At 35.2% G+C, this 25,293-nt stretch overlaps 1 protein-coding gene across 1 annotated transcript; it reads left to right on the forward strand.

Moving 5' to 3' along the window:
* The first annotated feature begins 294 nt into the window (after positions 1–294).
* Positions 295–1,672, forward strand: LOC145064461 (uncharacterized). The gene is made up of 3 exons (XM_079011909.1): positions 295–323; positions 809–1,247; positions 1,331–1,672. Exons 1-3 carry the CDS (start codon positions 295–297, stop codon positions 1,670–1,672), a joined length of 810 nt encoding a protein of 269 aa, XP_078868035.1.
* Positions 1,673–25,293: the final 23,621 nt, after the last annotated feature.

Here is a 25,293-nt window from a genome sequence, read left to right on the forward strand (position 1 = left end):
TCATATAAATTTATTATTCCAAATAATAAATTGAACTTCTCTCCAAAAGTCATCATGTCAAGTTTCTATCAATTCAAGTATATACTAATTAAAGTTATGGGCTTAGACACCTAATCCAACAGTCTCCCTCTTGTATAAGTCTAATAACTATAATTGCAAGTACAACTTCAAGAAATGACCAACAGATTGTAGCTTTCAGAAGCCGTTGTCGAACTCTAACCTAGTCAGATATGTGTCCTTAGATAAGTGATCAAATATTGCTCCGTTCTACAAGATATCGTATGAACATGAGAAATGGATTATAATCCTTCTCTTTGTCCAAGGTTTGTTTCCCGATTTTCGATTTATGATGACTGAAATCGGACTCCTATTTGAACACATCAATTCAGTACAGGCTTGGCCAAGCGCTTTAGATGTCATCACCAAATCATCGAGGGGCCCACATATATCGCTTTTCGCGTTAGGGAAAAAGGAATGGATAAACATAGACTCATATGCCTGCACTATTCACTCATCAAATCACCCACAACAATACGTTTTATAACATTAAGTTACTAATACGTTTACGTATTACCAATGCACAAGTGACTCGTAAACAACTCATATGTCTCCATTTCAAGAATATAAGATATTATCGTCTCAAAATTACTTGTGATAAAATAGATGAAGTAATCCTGGGCAGATGTTATTGCAACTGCTTGTTTCACTCAGAACCGCTCATACATCAACAAACATTTTCTGATCACTCCATATGAAATTTAAACAATCGAAAACCTAACATTAAATTCTTTCATGCATTTGGTTCCAGGTGCTTCTTACTCAATTCCAAAGAAAATCGGAATAAATTTGATGTGAAAGTAGACGAAGGGAGCTTTCTGGGGTATTCCTTGACATCAAAAGCATATCAAGTTCTGAACAAGAAGTCAAAGAAGATTGAGGAAACCCACTATGTTAAGTTTGATGACAATTTCATGAAGAAATATCAAAAAGAAGATTATCAAATTGAGGAAAATTTTCCAATAACAAATTCTAAGACTATTCCTCTTATGGATTTATATGAGAATTTTCTAAATTTGTTCTATGAACATGACAAGGCAATTTCCTTAGAATCAAAAGCAAAAGACAATCAAGTGGATGAATTGATCAAGATTGTTGATGAAGCTTCTAAAAATATAAAGATTCCTCCTGAGCAACCAATTCTGAATGAACCTCAACCAAAATCTTTTGATGCTCGAATCCAGAGGAGAGTTTGACTCCAAACTTAAATACTGATATTCCTCTCCAGGGGGAGAATCCAATTCTGAATGAAGAGTCACATGCAAACTTCCAGGAGGAGAATAATGAGAATAATGACTTAGATGCACAATCGGAATTTGAAGACGTTTTTGCCGAAATTGATCCAGCCTATGATCAGAACTATCCTCATATAATAAAATGGACCAAAGCTCTTCCTCCATCTCAAGTGATAAGAGATTCTTCATCAGGAGTTCTTACGCATGTTCAACAAAAAGCAAAGCAAACTGCATTATTTTCTAGATTGAAATTTTGCATTTTTAATTCTTTTATTTCAAAAATGGAGCCTAAAACTGTTAAAATTGCTCTTGATCATGCAGATTGTGTTCAAGCTACACATGAAGAACTGAATGAGTTTGATCATAACAAAGTATGGTGATTAGTTCCAAACTCCGACAGATGCATTTGTGGTTGGTGTGAAATGGGAATTCTGAAATAAGATGGACAAAGAAGGGAACGTTATTCGCATTAAGGCATGTGTGGTTGTTGAAGGCTATTGTCAAGAAGAAGGAATAGATTATGAAGAGACATTCACACCTATGGCTAGACTTGAATCGGTTCGTGTGACAACTCGAAATTTTCATTCGGTCAAACCCTAAAAGTCAATCACTTCGATTTATAGGTCAATTACATTATTACTTATTTTTAGCAAATGTAAAGTTCGTTTGATTATTTTAATATTATTCTTTAAACGAACGGGTGAAAGAAAGTGTCGTCTCGGGTTTTGAAATTTAAAAACCGCAAACACCTCGTGTCTTAGAAGTTCACGGCCAAACTTTTATGTTTGGGCCGAAAAATCTTCCAAAAACCGTGAACTCATGCATTAAGCATGAGTTTACTCCCCAAACTAGTCATTTTATGTTTAATCCCCAATCACCAAAAGAGTAAACTCAAAAACACTCTCAAGTATCATCCAAGTTTTGTTCAATATCTTCAATCTAGTAAGTGTTTCTAGCCCTTTCAAGTTAGTATATCACTTAATCTAGTGATTGTACATCCTTTAATATATCCATTTTTGTGTTTCGATTAGTTTTCCAAAAACACCAAGAACACCAAGTACACACACTAAGTGCTCTTGGACTTTTAGCTCAATTCAAGCTTCCTTATAGAAAGTACTTCCATCCTTGAGTCTTATTAAGCTTGTATTACATGTTAGCATCAAAGAAATGTCCCAAGAACACAATGATAAAGGTGTTCACGGTTTCGGGAGGTCCCAAAACCGTAAACACCAAGATTAAGTGCAAAGTGGTGCCTTAGGGTGCATAGATGCTTCACCATGCCTTAGGGACTTGTCTAGATTCATCCTTGATGAGTTTATCACACAAAAAGCACCAAAACCTTACATTTTTATGTGTTTACGGTTTGGGGATCTCCCAAAACCGTAAACACCCCAAAAGGTTTATAAAAGTCCCATGGTTTTTCCTTATGTCTAAATCTAACCTAGACTATTGTCATGATTGAGCTAAGGACTTGAAAACCCCCAAATATCAAAATTATGGGTTTAGGGTAGTAAACTCATGAGTTTAAGGTAGTAAACTCATGGATAAATGGTCCTTAGACCGTAAACTCCATTTAAGAGTGTTTTGATGCCACACAACACTTCCTAAGGCTAAATCATGAAGTAGGAATGATTGGAATAGCTTAGAAGACTTCAAAACAACAAATGGTCAAAAGGTTAGGAGTTTACGACCGTAAAATCAAGGGGTGTTGGTCTTTAGGGAGTAAACTCATTTTAGGAGTGTTCCTTGAACACCAAACACACTAGCCTTTCCCTACAACACTTAGATGCACTCCTTAGCACTTATAACACTTATACAAAGTGTTTGTCATGTCGTAGAGTGTCTTGACTTGTTTATTAGTTGTTTAAATACTAATTTTTTATATACATATGTCCTAATATGTAATTAGGATCTTTGTGTGTGTCTAAGTCTTCACTTGACACCAAGCACTTATCCGACACTTCCTTCTGATCCACTCGCAACAGTTGAGTTCATACCCCTTAATCAATGTTTTAAATGTTTTTAAATTCTTTATGGGGGGATACAAGTAGAATCATGCTACTTAGTATATCAATCACATGTGATTAATAAGCAACATTCAAATGATTTACTATTCATTAGCCATTTTACCAAACAGTTTCCTTCAAATGATTTTCATAAACACTTTATATGTTTAAAACTCCTTATTAAACTGTACATTTTACTCTATATGGTTCATTTCAAACTCATTTACAATTGTGTTTCCACCAACCGTTTCTTTATACTTAAACTGTTTTATCAAACCCATGCTTTCAACCCGTTTTATAGATTGACATCAAGTCGATCTTTTCTTAGATAATAATTATGTAAAATGGTTTTACAAAACTTATTTTATGCCTTTATATTATAAATTGCATGTCTACATATGTATAGTTATATAAGAAATGTTTAAAAGGCTTAGGGAGGCCTGCCCGCCCTATTTCCTTTTCGCGCTTGAGATGTGGTCTGGTGGGATATCGGGAATCCGTCCGAAGGTCGATTAAATATTAGTTATATATCATGTGTACATATATAGTCATAAAAGTTCTTCCAGTTCATTCGATACCCTTGGGTAGCAAGGGTATACTTCCATGTTCATACGTACCAGTTACATTACTAGTAAGCTACCATATGGTTAGTTTAGGAAGATAATAGAACTATTACTAGAACGGGATAACATACAATGAGTCAGTTCATTCATGAGTCGGTACATATTACTATGAGAACATATACAACTATACTAGAAGGAGAACATATACAACTATACTAGAAGGAGAACATATATAACTATACTAGAAGGAGTACATATTCAACTATACTAGAAAGAGAACGTATACAACGATACTAGAACAAGTAACAATACATAACATATACATGAATACATTAACATAAATGTGATCGACTGTATCGGATCATGCCTTCAATGTCATGGCCCGAGTTGTAGCCAGAGTCTCTTGGAGGGAGAGCGTGAGTTTGCGTATAGATCTACACTGGATTGACTATCCTACACCTTGCTGCTAGCTACAGCCGGACCTGCAGGTCTACGGGTGCCAAACATCATACCTTTTTACGACCTTACATTGTCATGTTTCATAGTCGATAGTATGGTACAATTAATCACATAATACCTTGATAAAAATCCGGTTTAAGGTAGTTAGTACAACAGTAGTTCCTATAATACAACACTACAATACTACATTAATTTACCCTTACATACATTTAGTGATCATATCACTTAAACATTATTGTACAAACTATATTTTGATAATGATAGTCCGATTTGGGAAAGTACACACTCTTACAAGAGACACACACACAAATACTAGATGCCTTGATAGAAGGATACACTTAGCAGGAAACATAGGGTTTTCTAGGGTTTTTCAAACGTTTACAGTTGTTTTACAAACATTTTCTTACTCGCACGAACTTTCTTTCAAAACATTTTCAAGTCTTTCAATTACATGTCATACAAACACTTACATTTCAAATACACACATATACTTACATTTCATTCATACAATTTCTTACATACAAATTAAGACACTAAAATACTTATGATCTCACCATCTTTAAAGCTTATACTGGCTTTCAAAATACTTGTATCCTCAGGTCATCGATAGACAGGTACCGATGCAAGGTTTAGAGAAGATGGAGCTCGTTCAAGACTCATCTTTCATTTTGATTTATACTTTAGTGTTTATCATAATTTGTCAGAACACATTTGTATTAAAATTATATTATTAATGCAATGGATGATGTTGTTGCTTGTTTACTACTTTTCATTGTTGTGATACTGTACATGACGTCCTCCGCCCCAGAACGTTTCCGCCGTTCTCGGTTTTGGGGTGTGACAGTTCGCATATTTTTCGCCTATGTTCCTCACAAATTTTTTGATGTCTATCAAATGGATGTGAAGGGTGCATTTCTGAATGGAGAGCTTGAAGAAACAGTCTATGTTGATCAACCTCCAGGTTTTGTGAATGAAATGAATTCCAAATCACTATTACATTTTAGATAAAGCAGTGTATGATCTTAAACAAGCTCCAAGGACATGGTATGAAACTCTGACTTGTTTTCTTAAACAATTAAAATTCAAACAAGGTCATGTTGATCCTACCTTCTTTAGGAAGAAAGAGGGTAACCATTTAATGATTGTTCAGATTTATGTTGATGAGATTGTTTTCAGATAAACTAATCCTAGCTTAACTGTTGAATTTCGGAAACTAATGGAAACTAAATTAGAAATGAGTTCTATGGGTAAAATTGTCTTTTTCCTTGGCTTAAATATAAGAAAGAGTTCAGAAGGTATATTCATCAATCAAGAAGCCTTCACAGAGACGTTAGTTGCTAAATTCAGAATGATGGGTGATTCTGAGGTCAAATTCCCTCTAGCATTCGGGAACGAAACTCACACCTTCTCTTGATAAACCAGCAACATATATCACTTTATATCGTCAGATGATTGGAACCTTGTTATGCGTTACCTCTAGTCATCCTGATATTATGTTTGATGTTTGTTACTATGCTAGGTTTCAAGCGAATCCCAGAGAACCACACATGTTGGCAGTTAAGAACATACTCCGGTATCTGAAGCGAACTACTTCTCTTGGTCTATGGTATCTGTTGGGTTTTTGATACGACATAAAAGTTTGTTTTTCATAAAAACCAGCAATGGAATACTTTAGAAATAACAAGTTTACTTTTAGTTCATAACAAAACCGAACCGTCATGGATCCATTTATAGAGGTTAGAATGAAATAAAACCAACCATAGGATGTTTTAGAGATTACCTTTGAAGCCTTTGAACCCACTTAGTTTTGGGGTGTTGATGAAGATAACAAAAGATCAAAGTGTACGATCTTCTCTACAAGTATCCACCATCAAGAGTAAAGCACTTGGAATGCTAGTTCCTTCTTGTATTCTTGAGTGTCTTAAACCTTTAAGTGCTGAACTTAATTAAGCACTAAAGGAGACAACTTAAGATGTCTTCTAAACACCAAAGTAAAGCATAAAAATGCATGGAGATGAAGCATCTCCACACTTACGTTTTTAGAAAGAAGAAGAAGGGAAGAAAGAAGTGTTTCATTCTTACCAAAAATGCAAGCCTCATGCATCTCTTATATAGCCCATGAAACGTGAGGTCTAACCATTAAAATACTCTAAAGTAATGGCTAGCCTTTAGAAGCATGGGAGACAAAGCATGGAGGTTGAAAAGTAACCTCCATATTTTTTTATTAATTTCGGTCATACCTTCTTAAAAGAAGGGGATTCTTTATTTTTTATAAACTCAATGTTTATATAACATAAACTTTGTCTTTAGGTAAAAGACAAAAGAATACAACTAGTCCAAAATGTTGTGCATGACTTATTAATTCATACCATATGAAATAATAACTAGTAATACTCTCTTATAATTATTATTTTCATAAAACAATAACTATTCCCTAATTAAAATACAAGAATTGATATTATTTATTAAAAATCATATTAATAATAAATCTACAAAATGTGGCAACTTGATAAAGGTGTGGCCCTGTAGGATCATGTATTATTAGCAATATCACTCCATAATGATTCTTGGGCATATAGATCCAACAATCTCCCACTTTCACAAGATTCATCATAAACTGACATAGACAGTAGCTGACATCTAGCAATGGGCTACTACCCCTAACAAAATATGAAGGGTGCCATCTCATCAACAGCCAATTCCAGGAGCTCTATGATGCAATTATTACAACCGGTGTGGTATCAATTATTCCTTTTCCTTAGACATCATGTCCAACATGAGATATGGATCACGATTAATCTCATTTGCTGTTCAACTTTTAAAAAGGCCTTAGATGTCTTACTCTCAACGAATAAGAGGGACACATCCCATCTTGACTACATACGCCCATCAATGTAGTTCATGTCATACCCAACGATGGCCCTTTTGACTTCCTTTTACGAAACAACGTTAAACCATCTCAAAGCACAACAATTCCTACACATCAAGTCCTAAATATGTATCTCAGGTCTAAGAATACAAATATCATCTTGACTACATACGCCTATCAATGTAGTTCATGTCATACCCAACGATGGCCCTTACGATTGCTTTTTACGAAGAAAAAAAACGTTAAACCATGTCTAAACACAATAATCCCTACACTTCAAGTCTCAAACATGTATCTCAGGTCGAAGATTAAAAAGATACAACCTTGATCAAAACATCACTCTTGACTACAATCCATAAAGTTGTTTTGATGTGGGTCAAGTCCAATACCTATTCTCCCAATCAAGTACCTATGAAGTTGGTAGCAGGTCTTTACCATTCTTATCTCTAAGAGAACCCACCAATCCACTCATATTAGTCTTACCTCATAGATTCTCCCACAACTATGAACGACTATGGTCATTTAGAATAACTTAGTTATTCAAGGATTTAAACATGCTAATATAGAACAAAACAATTTTTTAATGAAAGAATCATATTGAATATATCATTCATTACAATATATGTTGCTTGTATTGTTCCAATATCCAAATCCTAAATTACCATCGATACATCTACTTGTATCAACAATGCCTTATAGTACCAGCTTGACTTTCATGCTTTAGCTGATGAAGCAGCTCTGTTAAGTAGATTTGACAAACTTTATTTGTGTAAACTTTGCGAATACAATCATTTTCAGTTTTATATATAACTGATATATAAAGAAACACTATTGAGAATGAATTATGTCACACCCCCAAATAGGAATGACAGAAACGTTCAGGGGAGGAGGACGTCATGCTCAGTATCACAATAAATGTATAATAGTAAAACAAGCAACCACAACCATTGTATAAATATTAAAGTTTTTACATTGAATATTCACAAAAGATTTACTCGAAAAGTAAATAACAAAACAAAGACATGAAGCTACTACGCTCCATCTTCAGAATCCCAGTGCGTGTATCTGTCTACTAGTTTCCTGAGAATACAAGTGATTTTGAAAGAGAGTATCAACATTTAAGTTAGTGAGTTCATAAGCATTTTTGTTTTAGAAATCATGCATTTTGTTCCTTGAAAACCTTATTTTTTTCCTCCAGAAAATCCAATATTTCCTGATGTAATCTATTGTAAGAAAATATGGCCCAATATAGATCGAACAAACAGTCAATTGTGTGGTTCTGCCCTTGATGGATTAGTGTCTAAGTCCATAACTATTTTGGTATGTACTTGACTCGATGGTGCATGGTCATTTTGGGTTGCCTTCACCAAAGCAACTTGATAGGATGAATTATGGAGAGAAAGGATTAAATGTGATTTATTAATATATTATGGGAATAATATATTAAAGGAGAAATCATATTGTTTAATTAATATTAGTCAATAATTAATTGGTAATTAGTTTTGTGACTAAAAGAGATTAATTAAACTTAAAGGACTGTAATTATAATTATAAGATAATTGCAATTTGGGCCATGGATTGCCTTGTTTTAAGGGGTGGACGAATTCTATGGGGAAACCCATAAGGAAATCATCCAAGGCCTTAATTAAAGGAGTCTATGGATTGCTTAGGGCTTAAGCATCCAAATTAGGGTTTCCTTGTTAGATAACCCTAATAGCCTCACTATATAAAGACCCCTTATGACCCAAAAACGTGGTGAAGCTTTATTCTAGGGTTAGAACACGTTTTGGGCAGCCTCCATCCTCTCTCATCTTCATCCTCTTGCTTATGGTGTTTGTGAACCATTAGAGGAGTGACATTTGTGACTCTAAGCTTTCTAAAGTCAATACAAGGAGTTTTGGGATTGTTATTGCTACATAAGAATCAAGGTAATATCTTAAACCTATTTTCATGTTAATATGATTACTTGAATGCTAGAATTAGGGTTTATAGTCTTGGATAACTTGCATGTACAATAGAGAAACCTAGATCCAAGCATTAGGGTTTGTATGAGCACATAGGATGTTCTTATGGCCAAAACCCTTCAGTGGTATCAAAGTCTAGCCTGGTTTCTATCGTATTGATGCATTATATGTTTGAAAAATTCGATTTTTTGGTTTCTGGAGGCTGGACTCGCCGAGTCCATAGCTGAACTCGCCGAGTCCATGCTAACTCGACGAGTCCATGCTTGACTCGATGAGTCAACTCGTCAGATGGAGCAAACCTCGGGATTTCTTGCTGTTTTTGCTTAAGGATAGTTGCCTTATCATATTAGATCAATATTAATCCGATTTTATGATATATTTGACTATATTCTTGATCTAATTGAAGATATTTATCAATTAATAAGATAATTGTTTCCTTATGTGATAATTGATTAATTATTTTGATTAAATTGGTCAATTGTTTTGCAAGAAATCATTTAAGAAATCAAATATGGATAATTATGTGATTAAATGTTAATTTAGATTATTTGTTATTTGATCCTTGGTGTTATGAAAAGTTTCATGTTTTCGCCTTTAGGTTTTATAGTTTAAATTTGAACCCAAAAGTTTTGTTGTTTTGAAATTTAAATAGTTAAAACCCTATTGTTTTGAAAAGGTTTCAAAACTTGCCCTCAAGTTTTGAAATTTAAATTTTGACTAATAGTTTAATTTTGATGTATATTTAAATTCTAAACCCTAATGTTTTGAAATGTTTCAAAACTTGCCCTCAAGTTTTGGAATTTAAAAGTTGATTAAAAGTTTAATTAGGAATGTAAAAATTCTAAAACCCTAGTAAGTTTTGAAAAGTTCAAATTACACCCTTATGGTTTTATTAATTAATTAAGGTGTATAATTAAGAGAAGTTTAATAAATCCATAATAGTTTTTGTTTACAATTTAATTGGATTAAAAGTATAATTGTTAAATTTAACCACCTAGTATTTTAAAAGTGTAAAATACACCATATACTATATATATAACATTAAAAGTCTAACATTATATATATATATATATATATATATATATATATATATATATATATATATATATATATATATATATATGAGTAAAAGTCAGTCTTACCGTTAGTAGGTCTCATTCACGAAGTTGGTCTATGAGGAGTGTTTAAGGAAATTGCCTATAAAATGGCGATTGAATGGGTATCCACTCTTACCCACCGCACTCTTGACAAGTGGAGGGTCGTTAGCCGAACGGGTAGGATAGGAAGAAACCTTCCATTATAAGTATAATGAAGTACAAAAGTAACTAAATGTTTTACAAATTCTCAATCTTAGTTACTTAGGCAAAAGTGAATTGATGCAATTCCATGAAATTAAACTTTGTACCCTCGCGAAGACGTTAGTGGAGCGTGTGTGGTTTACCGGCACGCTAAATGGTTCTAAGCAAAGGTAGCGAAGGGTGACTCAATGTTTGTCATAGTTCGGTGGAACGTGTGTGGTTTACCGGCACATCAAATAGATGACTGTAACATGTGAGGGCACCATGTAAGTTTGCATGGTTATTCACACCCGCTTTGTGATCCTCGGCATCCCAGTCACAAACAAGAGGGGCATATCGAGATTTAAACATGTCATTGAAAGTTCAATGAATCTCAAAGGATCTAGGAGTTTTCATAGATTTAAAACTTAAATTCTTTTTCGTTTTTCGTGGTGGAAATTAGTGAATCATCATTCACTTACCTTCAAATATTTTGCAATCAGGGTTACGACATCCCACTCCCGAGTTGTAGAATACTGTGTTGGGTCCTAGCCTTAGTATCTCATTTGGGTGATTTAATAAGGACTCGCTCAATCAACTAACTTGAATTCATTTTCTCCCGTTTTGTAGATGTCAAAGTTCGACAACTATGGTCTTCCCAAATCCCGTGGAACAAGCATTCCACATGAAGATGGTATTCCACGATTCGATCGAGGAACAAGAAATCATGCTTCACTTCGTCCACCTCCTCCAATTGTTCTCCCTAACCCACAAGTTCGAAGGCTTGAAAAGTTCAAACTCACTCAAGCCCTTTTGGCAAGTAAACAAAAGAAGGAAAGCCGGTGTGTGCACATGTCCTAGGGATGAAGTCACACATTGATAGGTTAAGAATGTTGGGATCCGTTGTCTGTGAGGAAATGGCTGTTGATTGGGTTCTTCAGTCACTTCCTAACTTATATAGTGAGTTGCTAAGAGAGTACTATATGATGAACCACGACGTGACCCTTATAGATCTCACCTATATGCTTATTGTTGCTGAATCAACAATGGTTTGGCGCAATAGAAAAGCAAAGTTGATTGGTGAATCTGCCTTCAAGACCTTTATGGATATAGACAATGGCAACGAAAGACATGCTATGATCAAAAAAGGTTGATCATAAGAGAAAGGCAATGTCTGAAGTAGTTCCATGTCATGTTCCAAAAGAGTCAATTTGCTTTTATTGCCAAGAGAAAAGGCATTGGAGACGAAGCTGCCCCATTTACCTAAGAGATCTAAGAGATGGGAGAGTCGAAACGTATGGCTCTAATATAGGTAAAATCCATTAACTAACTCTTTTAAGCTTCTATTCTAGATTCTTAATACATAATGTGATAAGATCACAATTGATGTTTTGTAGGATCGAAGAAAATAAAGGAAGCTTAAGGGAAGAAGTGAGCAGAATCTAACCATGAAGGAATGGATTTCGATTGCATTTCTCGAAGATTAGATTCTTGAGCTACTACTTAGATTTAGAATTAGATTGTTAAGAAAGATGTATTAGCATAGTTTTTCAATGAATTGCATTGTAAGGACAAATTTTTCCGCAATAAAATAAATTTTGATTTTATATTATTTATTTATCCTTGCAATGGCGTATATGAAAAATTGATGTTTGAATGTTTCTATTATTAGCAATAATGGATTTAGTTCTTATTATGTTATTTATGGAAAGTCGAGAATTTACCAAATAGGGAGAGTTTCTCATCGCCCAAATTTCAATTGGACTGAAATTTGGAATCACGCAACTTGGTTGCATGATAAATGAGAAATTTCATAATTGGAAATTAGACAAATTCATTGACAAAGTGTCAAGTGAAGGACTAGGAGATCGAGTACACAAAGGTGCGTGTTGATCAAGTCCACCATAAGAGTAACAAAGATATTCGTCGTGTTTTGCTAAAGGCTTAGTAAATATGATTATACTTATAAGATTAAGTGTAATTCGGAATTGATTAAAAAAGGGTTTAAATCAATAGCAAAACAAATAAGAAGAATCAAGTAGGCAGAAAGATAAAAGTTTCTCCATTCTAAGAAGAATGGAGAGTACCTTTTATGCTTTATGATAGGTCTTAATGATTAAGAACCATATCTCAATTGATCCTCTAAGTGAGTCTTAGTACAATTGTATGTCTAAGAAGAGGAATCAAGAGTTGAAGAAATGGTTAAAACATGAAGTCAATCATACTTCGTTCCAAAACAATTCTTAGAGTTAAGATTGTGACATCGAGTGATTAGATTTTAAGAAGGTTTATAGCATTCCTCAAAAGTGGAAAGTTGTGATGTCTTGGATGTGACAAAGACCAACTAGGACCAATTTATGAAGTGTTTTGAGAAAAGCTACACTAACTCTTGAATATTTGTTTGTCAAGAAATGGTTATTGACAAAAGAATCTTATATGTCAATGAGTCATTGGGAGTCTTAATGTCTTGAAAGGTTTCAAGAACAAATCAAATAAACCTTATCACTAGCACACGAGTTGAGGTTTACAACCTATCATGTTGACATTATTTTGTTTCTGTGCTGTTCCAATTGAGTTAATTATGCATGTGAGTCCTATGAGTTCTCATTTGAATCCATAAAAGGCAAGGCACCTTAATCAATGAAATGTGCATTGATAGGAATGGGTGAGCTGCTTAACAACTTGGAAGACGTGGTGGGCAGCTATGCTACCATAAGGCAAGAAATCGAGATTAAGGAAGTTCGATCCATATGAGTTTGAATTTGTCGTAAACTTTGTTTTTTGACAAATTCACATGGATAGGAACAAATACACTATTTAAATCTATGTGACATAAGATTTCCTCCTTCATGAAAATGATTGTGAGGAAATGCTTTCACTAAGAAAGAATTTAAGAAGATAGTGATTGTAAAATTGCATTCTCGAATTCGATTATGGTTACGGTATCCCTTTCCATAATTTGAATTGTGAGGTTTGGCAATTAGTCTTAAGTGTTTAAACACACATATGAACTAGCTAAGGCAAAGGTATATAAGTTCAAGTAGCCTTGATAAAAGATTATCAAAGCATTAAGTTTAGAAATATGGAATTAAGAAATTCAATAGGTATTGCTTTTCTAAAAGTTAAGATGTTTATGAATACATGTCGAAGCTAGTAGGAGTATAAGTGTCATGTTTATAATAATCATCATGATAGTGGGAGCATAAATGTTATGATTGTATGATTATTAAGGCACGTATTGCAAGTTGGCAATATTAATTATAGAAAACAAGAGTTATACCTTGCAAAGTTGTAAGGGTTGTAAAGTTGTTTTGCTATAATTAAGGGAGAGAATATTATGCTTCATTTCAAATCTAAAGGCTAAGGTTGTGGAATGTTGATAAATTTAGTCAAAGGTACATCTTGTGTTCTTAAAATTTCGATTATGATTACGGCATTCCTCTTCACAATTCGAATTTTGAGAACATAGCAAATAAAACATTATGCATCGTGTCCCATACGCTTCGGGTATAGGATCGATTGCAAATGCTTTAATATTTGACCATTCTAAAATTTTCCAAATGTCTAGTGCATTTAGAGGGAAAAAGGACAAGAATCGGTTTTGACTAAAATAATTAAACAACTATCCAAGGACAATCCAAAGTTCGACGAGGATTGGTTGCTTGTGAGTAGTTGGAAGCATGGTATTGAATGGACCATATGAACATTATTAGGAATAGAAAAGATTCTATTAAGAATGAGTTGTCATATGGAAAATGTAGAAATGTTTCCATACTGGATGGACCATATCGACATTATTATGAATAGATAAGATTCTATTAAGAATGAGTTGTCATATGGAAAAAATGGAAACGTTTCCATATTGGGAGTTGGATATTGAAAATTTATGTCTAGATTAGAAACTTTTATGCAAAAGGATGTTCAAAGGAAAGTACTTTGAGTGAGAGACATCATATCTAAGGAATTGTATTGTAACAATATTCGATAGAGGACTTTGTAATATAATTGGCAATAGTCTTTGTGACTTTGGTGCAGTGACATTACGAAAGACTCATTGCATAAAATGTTAGAATCTAATATATTCTATAAGTGGCAAGAATTTGATATTCTCTCACTTATGAAAAAGGATCTGGAGTTGTGAAATGAGTATGATTGGAAATGTGTTCAGTGTGATCTATTTCACAAAGTAAGAACCATAGGTAAACATTGTGTGCATGCTAGGAGCATTGGAAAAGTGTTGTAATTCAAGTAAGAAGTTGATTAACCGAAACGACAAATAATGAGTAATCGATATGGTGATAAATAAAAGGTGTTTTATTTATGCTCAAAGGGTTGAGGCCATATGGGATTAGTATTATTCTTGTGTTTCACTTTGCATGTTTTGACTTCCTGAATAATTTAATTGGTTAAGAACAGTCAAATTATTCGAACGGGCCACAGTCGTTCATATGTTGGAAATAGATATGAATGAAGACTGTCGTGAATTGGTGTGTGGATTGTCTATAAGGTATTAGACATAAGCAAATGTTTGCTGCAACGTTCAAGAGTGCTTATGAATATGATTTGAGCATCGGATTAAACCCACGCTCACTTGGATCACTCCATGAATTGCATCACGAGTGATTGGTGAGACGATAACATCTTATATTCTTGAAACCAAGATGTGTGAGTTGTATCTTGCAAATTGGTTGCACATTGATAATATGTAAACGCACTAGTAACTTGGTGTTATAAAACATATTGTTGTGTGTAATTCGGTGAATGAGTGCAAGCAAGCATTGTATCAAAGTTTATTCGTTTCTTTTATCCAAAGTAGGATAAAAGCGATATCTTTGGGCCCCTCGATGATTTAGTAATGACAAACGTAAATGCTCGGCCGGGCTAGGGCTAATTTGATTTGTTCATATAGTCAGTCGTCATAAATCGGGAATCGAGATATAGTACAAAGAGAATGATTTGAAATCATACTGTAAAGACCAAAAATTTCCACCAATTTAAATTTTTCGAAAACAACCCGATTCCATTAAAGTTATTACAAAAAGGTTTTCAATATAATTTATTATAAGTATTCCCATAATCCCATCACAATATAAACACGAGGAGCGGTACGATCACGCCTTTGCCTTGCCACGGTCCCCTGAAGAACCTGAAAAACATTAAACCACAACTGTAAGCCCGAAAGCTTAGTGAGATATCCCCAAAATACCAACCACATATACCATACACGCATAACATGCCATAACATATCCGATCACAGAGCAGCCATGCACTTCGGGTCTACTGTGTGACTGGTCGGCCGCACCGGCCAACAGTCCACCTGGTCCACCCTCCGAGTCTAGCCATATACCTCGAGTCTGTAGTGTGATTGGTCCGCCCGCACCGGGCCTTCAATCCACCCGGTCCACTCTCCGAATCTAACCACATACATCGAGTCTGCAGTGTGATTGGTCCGCCTGCACCGGGCCTTCAATCCACCTGGTCCACTCTCTGAGTCTACAGTATGACTGGTCCGTCCGCACCGGGCCTTCAGTCGGCCTGGTCCACTCTCGGAGCCTCAGCACATCTGGTCCGCCCTCTTGGGTCCTACAGCCTATCCGGACCGCTCGCTGGGCCTTCGGGACAACCGGTCCACCCTGGGTATCTTGGCCTACAGCATAAAGCAGGACCCGCCTCAACCCAACTCCAGTCCAAACAACCATGTGCACATATACATACAATCATATAGCAATTCACAGTCAACAAGCAGATCGAACAGATCACATAACATATCATCATCCTAACCAGGATACCGACCTAACCGGTCACTAGCATAGCATCACCCTACCTCTCAGGCTACCAATCTCAACCAGGTCTCTAACATATACCATCCTAGCTACCAGGATGCAAACATATCAAAGCAATAACGTAACAACAAATACCCGGATCTCAATCCGATAAGGGCTGGCCTTGGTGCCTTAGACCCTGTTGATATAGTGAGGATAACTCACCTCGAAACTGCCGACTGAACAGATAACCCAAGTTGCTCCGATCACTGATAAAATCTCCACCACTGGACAACTACCAAGGCACTGAACTCAAAACAATATTCAACAATTACCAAAATGCCCCTGGAAATCAACTGGTCAACCCTTGGTCAAAGACAAGGTCAAAGTCAACCCCTGACTGACTCTACTCGCCGAGTGAACCCGATGACTCGCCGAGTCCCCATGCTCAGCATTTCCTTCAATCCGCGACCCAACTCGCCGAGTCATCCCGAGACTCGCCGAGTTCAACAACTATGAGTCCACTCACACACAACTCTCCGAGTCATCCCCTTGACTCACCGATTCACGGCTCAACCAGAAAAGATTGGGACTCTTCGACAATACTCGTCGAGTCCAAGAACAGACTCGTCGAGTCTAAGGCTATCTTTAACCTACTCGCCGAGTTGTTCTTCCAACTCCTTGAGTTCCAGGCCATCTACATCCAACTCGCCGAGTTGTTCTTCCAACTCGTCGAGTCCCAGCCTATCTTCAAGCAACTCGCCGAGTCTACCCATGTGACTCGCCGAGTACCACCGGGTCTGAATCCATACAGAGGCTTTCCAAGCCATGCAGATGATCCAAACCATAGATCTACCCTTCCTAAGGCCATCCATCACGTAAAGTGGCAAACTTTACGTGAATCCAAGGAGATCTAGGCACTTAACACTCTAGGGATAGGGTTTCGGACAAGATAGCTCCTTCAATCACTCATAAACTGGGACTTTTATGCATTCTAGCCCTTCTCCATTCCAGATCTGAGGTAGAAACCTCATATCTAACCTCTAAACTCCAATACACCAAAAGATATGATCTCTAACACCCCCAAAATGATGAATCTAGACAATAGCAGCTCAAACAATGAAATAATACCTCAAAAGGAAGCTCCAAGAGAAGATTAATCTGGATCCTTGCAAAGCCCTTTGACCCAAGTCTCTTCTCCTTCAAGATTTCTTCAACAACCACTTCTCCAAGCTCCAATTCACTCAACAATGGTGTTTTCTCACGAAATCAGGGCTTCTGGAACTCAAGGGGGTGATAAGGAGGCTGGGGAGCAGACATAATGTTCTTTATATAGGGCTCAACCTCCGGATTTAGGGTTTTCTCCACTCAGCACCAACTCGCCGAGTCCACCCATGCTACTCGCCGAGTTGGTAACTTAACATGCGACTAGAGTCGCGACCCTACTCGCCGAGTCCACTCGTGGACTTGCTGAGTTGCTCTTTCCCATTTTACCCTTTTAGCCCTTCAACTTTACTCTTGCTATTCCGGGATGTTACACATATCTCATATGATATCTAGAATGGAGGAATATATGATCCCTTATCTAAAGGACACGCGTATCTGATAGGATCAGAGTTGACAGTGACTTTGGAAGGCTACGATTGCAGATCAGGATCTGAAGTCATACGCATAATAGTTATTAGACTTATCCAAGTGGGAGACTGTTGGATTAGTGTCTAAGTCCATAACTATTTTGGTATGTACTTGACCCGATGGTGCATGGTCCTTTTGGGTTGCCTTCACCAAAGCAACTTGATAGGATGAATTATGGAGAGAAAGGATTAAATATGATTTATTAATATATTATGGGAATAATATATTAAAGGAGAAATCATATTGTTTAATTAATATTAGTCAATAATTAATTGGTAATTAGTTTTGTGACTAAAAGAGATTAATTAAACTTAAGGGACTGAAATTGTAATTATAAGATAATTGCAATTTGGGCCATGGATTGCCTTGTATTAAGGGGTGGACGAATTCTATGGGGAAACCCATAAGGAAATCGTCCAAGGCCTTAATTAAAGGAGTCTATGGATTGCTTAGGGCTTAAGCATCCAAATTAGGGTTTCCTTGTTAGATAACCCTAATAGCCTCACTATATAAAGACCCCTTATGACCCAAAAACGTGGTGAAGCTTTATTCTAGGGTTAGAACATGTTTTGGGCAGCCTCCATCCTCTCTCCTCTTCATCCTCTTGCTTATGGTGTTTGTGAACCATTAGAGGAGTGACATTTGTGACTCTAAGCTTTCTAAAGTCAATACAAGGAGTTTTGGGATTGTTATTGCTACATAACAATCAAGGTAATATCTTAAACCTATTCTCATGTTAATATGATTACTTGAATGCCAGAATTAGGGTTTATAGTCTTGGATAACTTGCATGTACAATAGAGAAACCTAGATCCAAGCATTAGGGTTTGTATGAGCACATAGGATGTTCTTATGGCCAAAACCCTTTAGCCCTAAGCTCACAACCAAACAAGGAACAGGAAATGAGGCGGAGTCCACACATTCCAATGTTAGTCGGATCTACATTGTAAGTAACCATGGCGCACATACTAAGTAATCACAGAGTTTAACATTGATGGTCCTTTTTAAGTTAAATCTACATTGTACTTAGAAAGTAATGTAAAACTGACGCATTTGTATGAACTCTATTGTATATGTATGTACTTAGTTAATGTTCCATCCGAAAATTATGTTTTAGTACTAGAAGGATAGTGCACTGTACTAGTATGTTATGACCTGACCCATACTTGTTTCCCCTTATGATTTCTTAATGTATACAGATTATATATATGACTAAGATCGAATAGATAGTAGACTGGGTGAATCCGCACTAAGCCCACAACCAAACAAGGAACAGGAAATGAAAAAGAAAGCACACAGTCTAATATCAATCAGATCCTATTGATATATAATCCTGATGTATGAACCAAGGAATCATAAAGTAAGCATTATATGCCCCCTTTCAAGCTGTTTGTTCATGTTACTAGAAAAGTTATGTAATGTAGATCTATTGTTTAGTAAAACCATTAGAAGTTAAGAAATCTAGTAATCTAAACGCCTTATTTGATATGATTGTGAGTTCATATTACCATACTTAATTTGACTAGTATGAAACACGACGTATTATAGACGTCGAAAAAGATATGCCATTTGTCACCCGTAGACATGCACGTCCCACTATAGCTAACAACATGGTGCGGGATTGTCAGTCCCGTATAGATCTATACACAAACGCATGCTCTCCCTCCAGTAGACTATGGTAATAATTTGTAAGACTTATAAACCTATACCATGAATGTTACACGAAGAAATACCTCACAACTCAATATAACTAGACATGGAGAGAATACAAATGATCTTTTGTGATTTGAAAATGTATGAATTAAATTGTACTGGTAATGTACAATAATTATACTTTAAATACTCGTATTAGTTTGATGTTCATGACTTAGTAAAATAGCATTAGTCTTCCTTAAACTAAACCTATTATAGTTTACTAGTATCTTCTTTATGAGAGCAGAATCTTAGTGATTTAATAGTTTATATAACATATGAAATACTTTTTAGAGTGATAGCTTTTACACAACATGTTTAAAAAAGAGGCAAAGATTTATTTAAATAAGTTCCATGTTCATTATATATATAAACACATATATAATTGAGATCAAACGGACAGTCGAACAGATGGTTCCAACCCTAGTCCATAACCAGACAAGGAACATGAGATAAGGTGGAAAACATCAGTACTAAGTCTTCTGAACCCTAATAATATATCTTTGTATATATAAACATGTATTTCAGGATTTATAAATGAATAAAACAATTTAAGTAGTTTGAAAACACTTTTTAAAATAGTTATATCAGTTGAAATAGCTTGAAATGTACTTAAAACTGTTTCGAAGTTATTATAATGATAACACAAGATTTCCTTGTGTTTTTACTTGTATCCCCCCTAAAAGTGTATAAAAGCATCTTAAAATCATTTAAAACTGTAATTTGTAGGGGTATGAACTCACCTTATGTGAGTGATTCGATTGAAGACTGGAATAAGGATGTTACACTCACGAACAAAGTCCCGTAGCACAAGAGAGTCCTCAATAACATATAATGATACATATAGGCATGAAGTTAGTGAATCTAACCACAAAGGTGTTTAGGAAACTGTTGGATTAGTGTCTAAGCTCATAACTATATTTGGTATGTACTTGACCCGGTTGTGCATGGTCCTTTTGGGTTTCCTTCACCAAAGCAACTTGACAAGGTAATTTAAGGAGAGAGAGAGAGAGAGAGAGAGAATATTATTGTTTCTTAATATATTATTAGAATAATATATTAAAGGAGAAATCATATTCATTTAATTAGTATTGGTCATAAATTAATTAAGAATTGATTTGGTGACTAAAAGAGATTAATTAAATAAAGGGGCATAAACTGTCAAATGTATGATAGTTGAGTTTTGGGCTGGGAAACCTAATGGAATTAAGGGGGAATTAAATTATGATGGGGATCCATCATATTTTCATCTAATACCTTATTCCAGAAGGTTCCTTGGGCTGCTTGGTGGCTAAGCTGTCCATTAAGGTTTAGACTGAAATCCTAGCAGCCTACAATATAAATATGACCCCTAGGCTATGAAAATCGGCTACACTAGATTCCAAGAGAACCCTAGGGCCGATTCTAGCATCTCTCACCCTTTCTTATATTGCCTTCTTGCTTGTGGGGTTTGTGAACCATTAGAGGAGTTACAATTGTGACTCTAAGGTCAAGATCAAGAAGACTACAAGAATTTCAAGATATTTGAAAGAGGTAAACACTTAGATCTGTTCTTATGATGTTGATTTCGAATTTTATATGATAGGTCTAGGGTTGCAAGTCTTGGATTCAAAGCATGTACAATAGAGAAACCTAGATCCAAACATTAGGGTTTGTATGAGCACATAGGATTGTTCTTATGCATAAAACCCATCAGTGGTATCAAAGACTTGATTGGTTTCAGTTGTATGTGAGGTTTTAACTGTTTACTTGTTGAAAATCATTTTTCCTTGCCTCTTCCCGACTCAACTCGGTGAGTCAGTATTTGGACTCGGCGAGTTGGCCCTACTCGACGAGTCCAGGTCTGACTCGGCGAGTCCGTGCGTCAAGCAGAGGATATTTCGAGATTTTGTTGCTGTTTTGTCATGGGATGAATGCCTAAATCGTTTTTTGAAGATAAAATCTGAATTTTATTGTATTTGAATGATTATCCCCGCCAAAACAATAGATAATTTCAAATCTTTTGAATATTAGTTATTTATATGATAAATATGGATTATTTAAATTATTTGGTAATTATTTTGTGACTAAAATTGGATTAGGTTAAATATAGATAATTATAAAATTAATTGTTTATTTTGTATTATTTGTTATTTGATCCTTTTGTGTTTTGAAAAGTTTAAAACTTGTCCTCAAGTTTTGAAATTTAAATTTTGTGATTATAAGTTTAATTTTGAATAATTTAAATTTCAAATCCTTAGAATTTTACAAGTTTAAAATTCAACCCTATACTATTTTATTATTACAAGCTTAATAAATAAATAAATAAATAAATATATATATATATATATATATATATATATATATATATATATATATATATAACTTGAAATGCTAGTCTTACCGTTAGTAGGCCTCATTCACGAAGGCAGTCTATGAGGTGGGTATAAGGTTGGTGCCTATAAAATGACGCTTAATGGGTGTACACTCACACCCACCGCTTGCTTAACTGGTGGAGGGTCGTTAGCCGAACGGGTAGGATAGGGCAATCATCTGCTCATTAAAAGTATAATGTAAGATACAAAGTAACTACAATGTTTTACAAATTCCCAATCCTAGTTACTTTAGGGTAAAATGTGAAAATGATGCTAACCCATGGAATTACACTTTGTACCCATGTCAAACGTTGGTGGAGTGCATGTGGCTAACCGGCACACTAATTTGGGGATGACATTGGTAGCGAAGGGTGACTTGATGTTTGTCATAGATCAATGGAGCGTGTGTGGTTTACCGGCACGTTGATTAGGTGTTAGAGACATTGAGTGCACCATGTTGATTCGCATGGTTATTCACAACTTGTTTGCGATCCTTGGTATCCCAGTCGCAAATTTGAAGTGCATATCGAGATTTAAACATGTCATTGAAAAGTTCATAAATATCAAAAATGTTTTCTTCTTTTTAGTGTTTTCAAAAATCAAAAACATCAAAAATATTTTTGTTTCTAAATTCATTCTGAATTTAAGTCTGAACAACGAATTGACAGTCGGCATAATCACTTCTTTCTACCATATCTTATTTCAACCACCACATAGTCCCATGATTATTGGAACAAAACCAGTTTCGGTATAGGGCTACAAACTCTTGTTAATGATCGCAAAATTGTTATCAACATTATTTTTGTGAAACTCCCAACCATTTTACTACAAATCTATTATTCTATATCGTAACCCTTAAGACTCTCAGGTTTAACCACTGAGTTTTAGGTTACAAAACATCTACGTTTATGATCTTGAAATCGTTATAACCATGATTTTGAGTGAAACCCAAAACTCCTAACACCATTTCTGAATTGATGATGAACAATCTTTCATTCTAGGTATTTACCCAATGAATTGACGGATAAAATATTTTGGTTGGTACCTTAGAGTGTTTGAAATCTTATTTTCTTTTTGAATGATCTTAATGAAATGTTCTCAATCTAAGACATTTCTTCCCAACAAGATCCTGTTTCTTTTTATTTATTTTTATTGTGATTTCAATTTTTATCCAAGTACTTTAAAAGAATATCCCAATCTTACTTGTTTTTATGTCTACATCATTCAAACAAGTACTTCTTTCAGATCTTCGGACTTATGTTAAGTTTCGAATTTGGCTAAAGCTGAAACAGGCTTTTAGCCTTATAAAAGAAGCCTTTCATAGTTTCTCAACAAACTGATGATCGTTATTAAACAAGAAACCACATAAGCACATCAGAGTCTCTATTGACTCAAAAGGAAGAGATCGTTGCCTGGGATCAATTAGTCTTTCATATCAACATTTCTTGATATCATAGAATCCCACATATTATTTGCTTTATTTCTTTTTCTTTGGCACACTCTTGCACTAAAATCCTTGTGATTTTACCAAGTCTAGTTTCAATTCTGAATGGATGTTTACAGTGCTGGAAGGTCGATCGACAATTCTGAAAAGTCTAGTTCAAAACATGGTGAATCCGAAATGTCTAATGACTTTTGGATAACTTCAAATCTTGGCGTGATTTTTGAATTTCCTGACACGCGTGGTTGTTGTAATGGTTTTTAATAGTCATTGATTAGTTGGCACGGTTTTATTGGATGGTTTTTCAGTGTGCACGAATATGAAGCGGTGGTTTCTCTTGCCACTCATCATATTCCATATAAAATGGGTTTTAAAACGGTTTACTTCCTCTTACTGCAAACACAATTCTCAAAGTCGCAAAGCAATAACCCCCTTTCTCACTATTGTTCATCGTCTCTCTCACAACAACAATGGCAAGATCATCTGAAAACGTTTCGTTCGCTGACCAGTCTGCCTCCGTCATCATGCTCTCTGTCAAATCTAACCAGAACATGATCATCGACCTTCATGCATCACGCTACAATGAATTGGTCAGGCCTATGATTGACTTTCTAAAGTTGTCACCACTAATGAAGGCGTTAACTATGGCGGAAACATATCCCCTTTTTCATCTCTTGAAAGCATTCTCAACTACAATTTACAAAAAGTTAGATGATGTTATCAACTTTGAAGTTTCAAACGACAAAACATCAATCTCTAAGCCCCACTTCTACAAACTACTAGGGCTTATTACGTCAGAGATTATTGTCGATCCTGAATGGATTCCAGCTACCTCCATGATAGATATGTTCTACCATATAGGGTACACCGGTGACATCTACTTGCTCTCCAAGTTTTGGAATTCTTTCTTACCCCGAATATGGAATAGCCAATCCCATTTTTGGCAGAAACGAAGAAATTTCGAACATTGTATTATAGTCGACGGGCCTCTAGCGACGATCGGACCCAGATAATCAATGTATTCATCGTGCGCCTTAGTTTGATGAAAGAATTTAGATTTCCTGATGAGGTAGCCTACTAGGACTTTGCTATAAAAGGGATTAGAGGCTTAATGCATGGATTTCAGCTGTAACAGGCCTTTATGTATTGATAGAAAAGAAAATATACTTATATACTTTTGTTGTTTGGTATATTTGCATTATTTCAGTCAAATTTCAATGATGATGCTTTAGGTTTTGGATGAATTAGATCCATCAATTTGGAAGATTTTACTCTAGTTAATATCATAAATGTTGGAAAATCGAGTAAGCTCTTTAATTTGCGTGTTGTGCAGCTATAGTTCAGGTTTTTTGTCACCTATTTTATGTTTTTCTTCCATTGGTTTCTCTAAAAAGTTTCCATGAAATTTTTTATTGAGAATGTATTTGAAATTTTATTACATCTTACTAAAGATACTTTGTTTAATGAAAATTGCTATTTATATTGTTTTCATTAAATGCATGTTTCAAATGAAGCAAAAAATGGCTTACATTTTGTTTTTCTCTCAACATGATCCATTTAGATCTCTTTCAAAAAAAACATGATCCATTTAGATGTTTAAGCGTAAATTATTCTACATTTTGAAAGATTACTTCTTTTTCCTTGTATTTTCACATTTTTTGTTGTGAGGTTGTATGTTATGTTCCTGTTATTTATTACCGCGGATGAGAAAATGCTTGTTGTATGTATAAATTATTTAACTAAGGTAAATTCACATGAAACCCAACAGTAGCAATGTACTTTAGGAAACACTTGCATTAAATGTTTTTTATTTTCAACATATGGGCTAGGTTTTTCACATGAGAAACTAGTGGGTCAATTACAATTGGCAAAGATAAAGAAGAAATATGTTGCAAAGATGTTGCTGTATGATTTTAATTGGCACAAACCTGGGTTTATGAGAACTTTGGAGGATTTTGATAATTTGTCAAGTTACAAGA

This window comes from Lactuca serriola, chromosome 7 (assembly GCF_051521515.1).
Source record: "Lactuca serriola cultivar US96UC23 chromosome 7, Lser_US96UC23_V15, whole genome shotgun sequence".
NCBI lineage: Eukaryota > Viridiplantae > Streptophyta > Magnoliopsida > Asterales > Asteraceae > Lactuca > Lactuca serriola.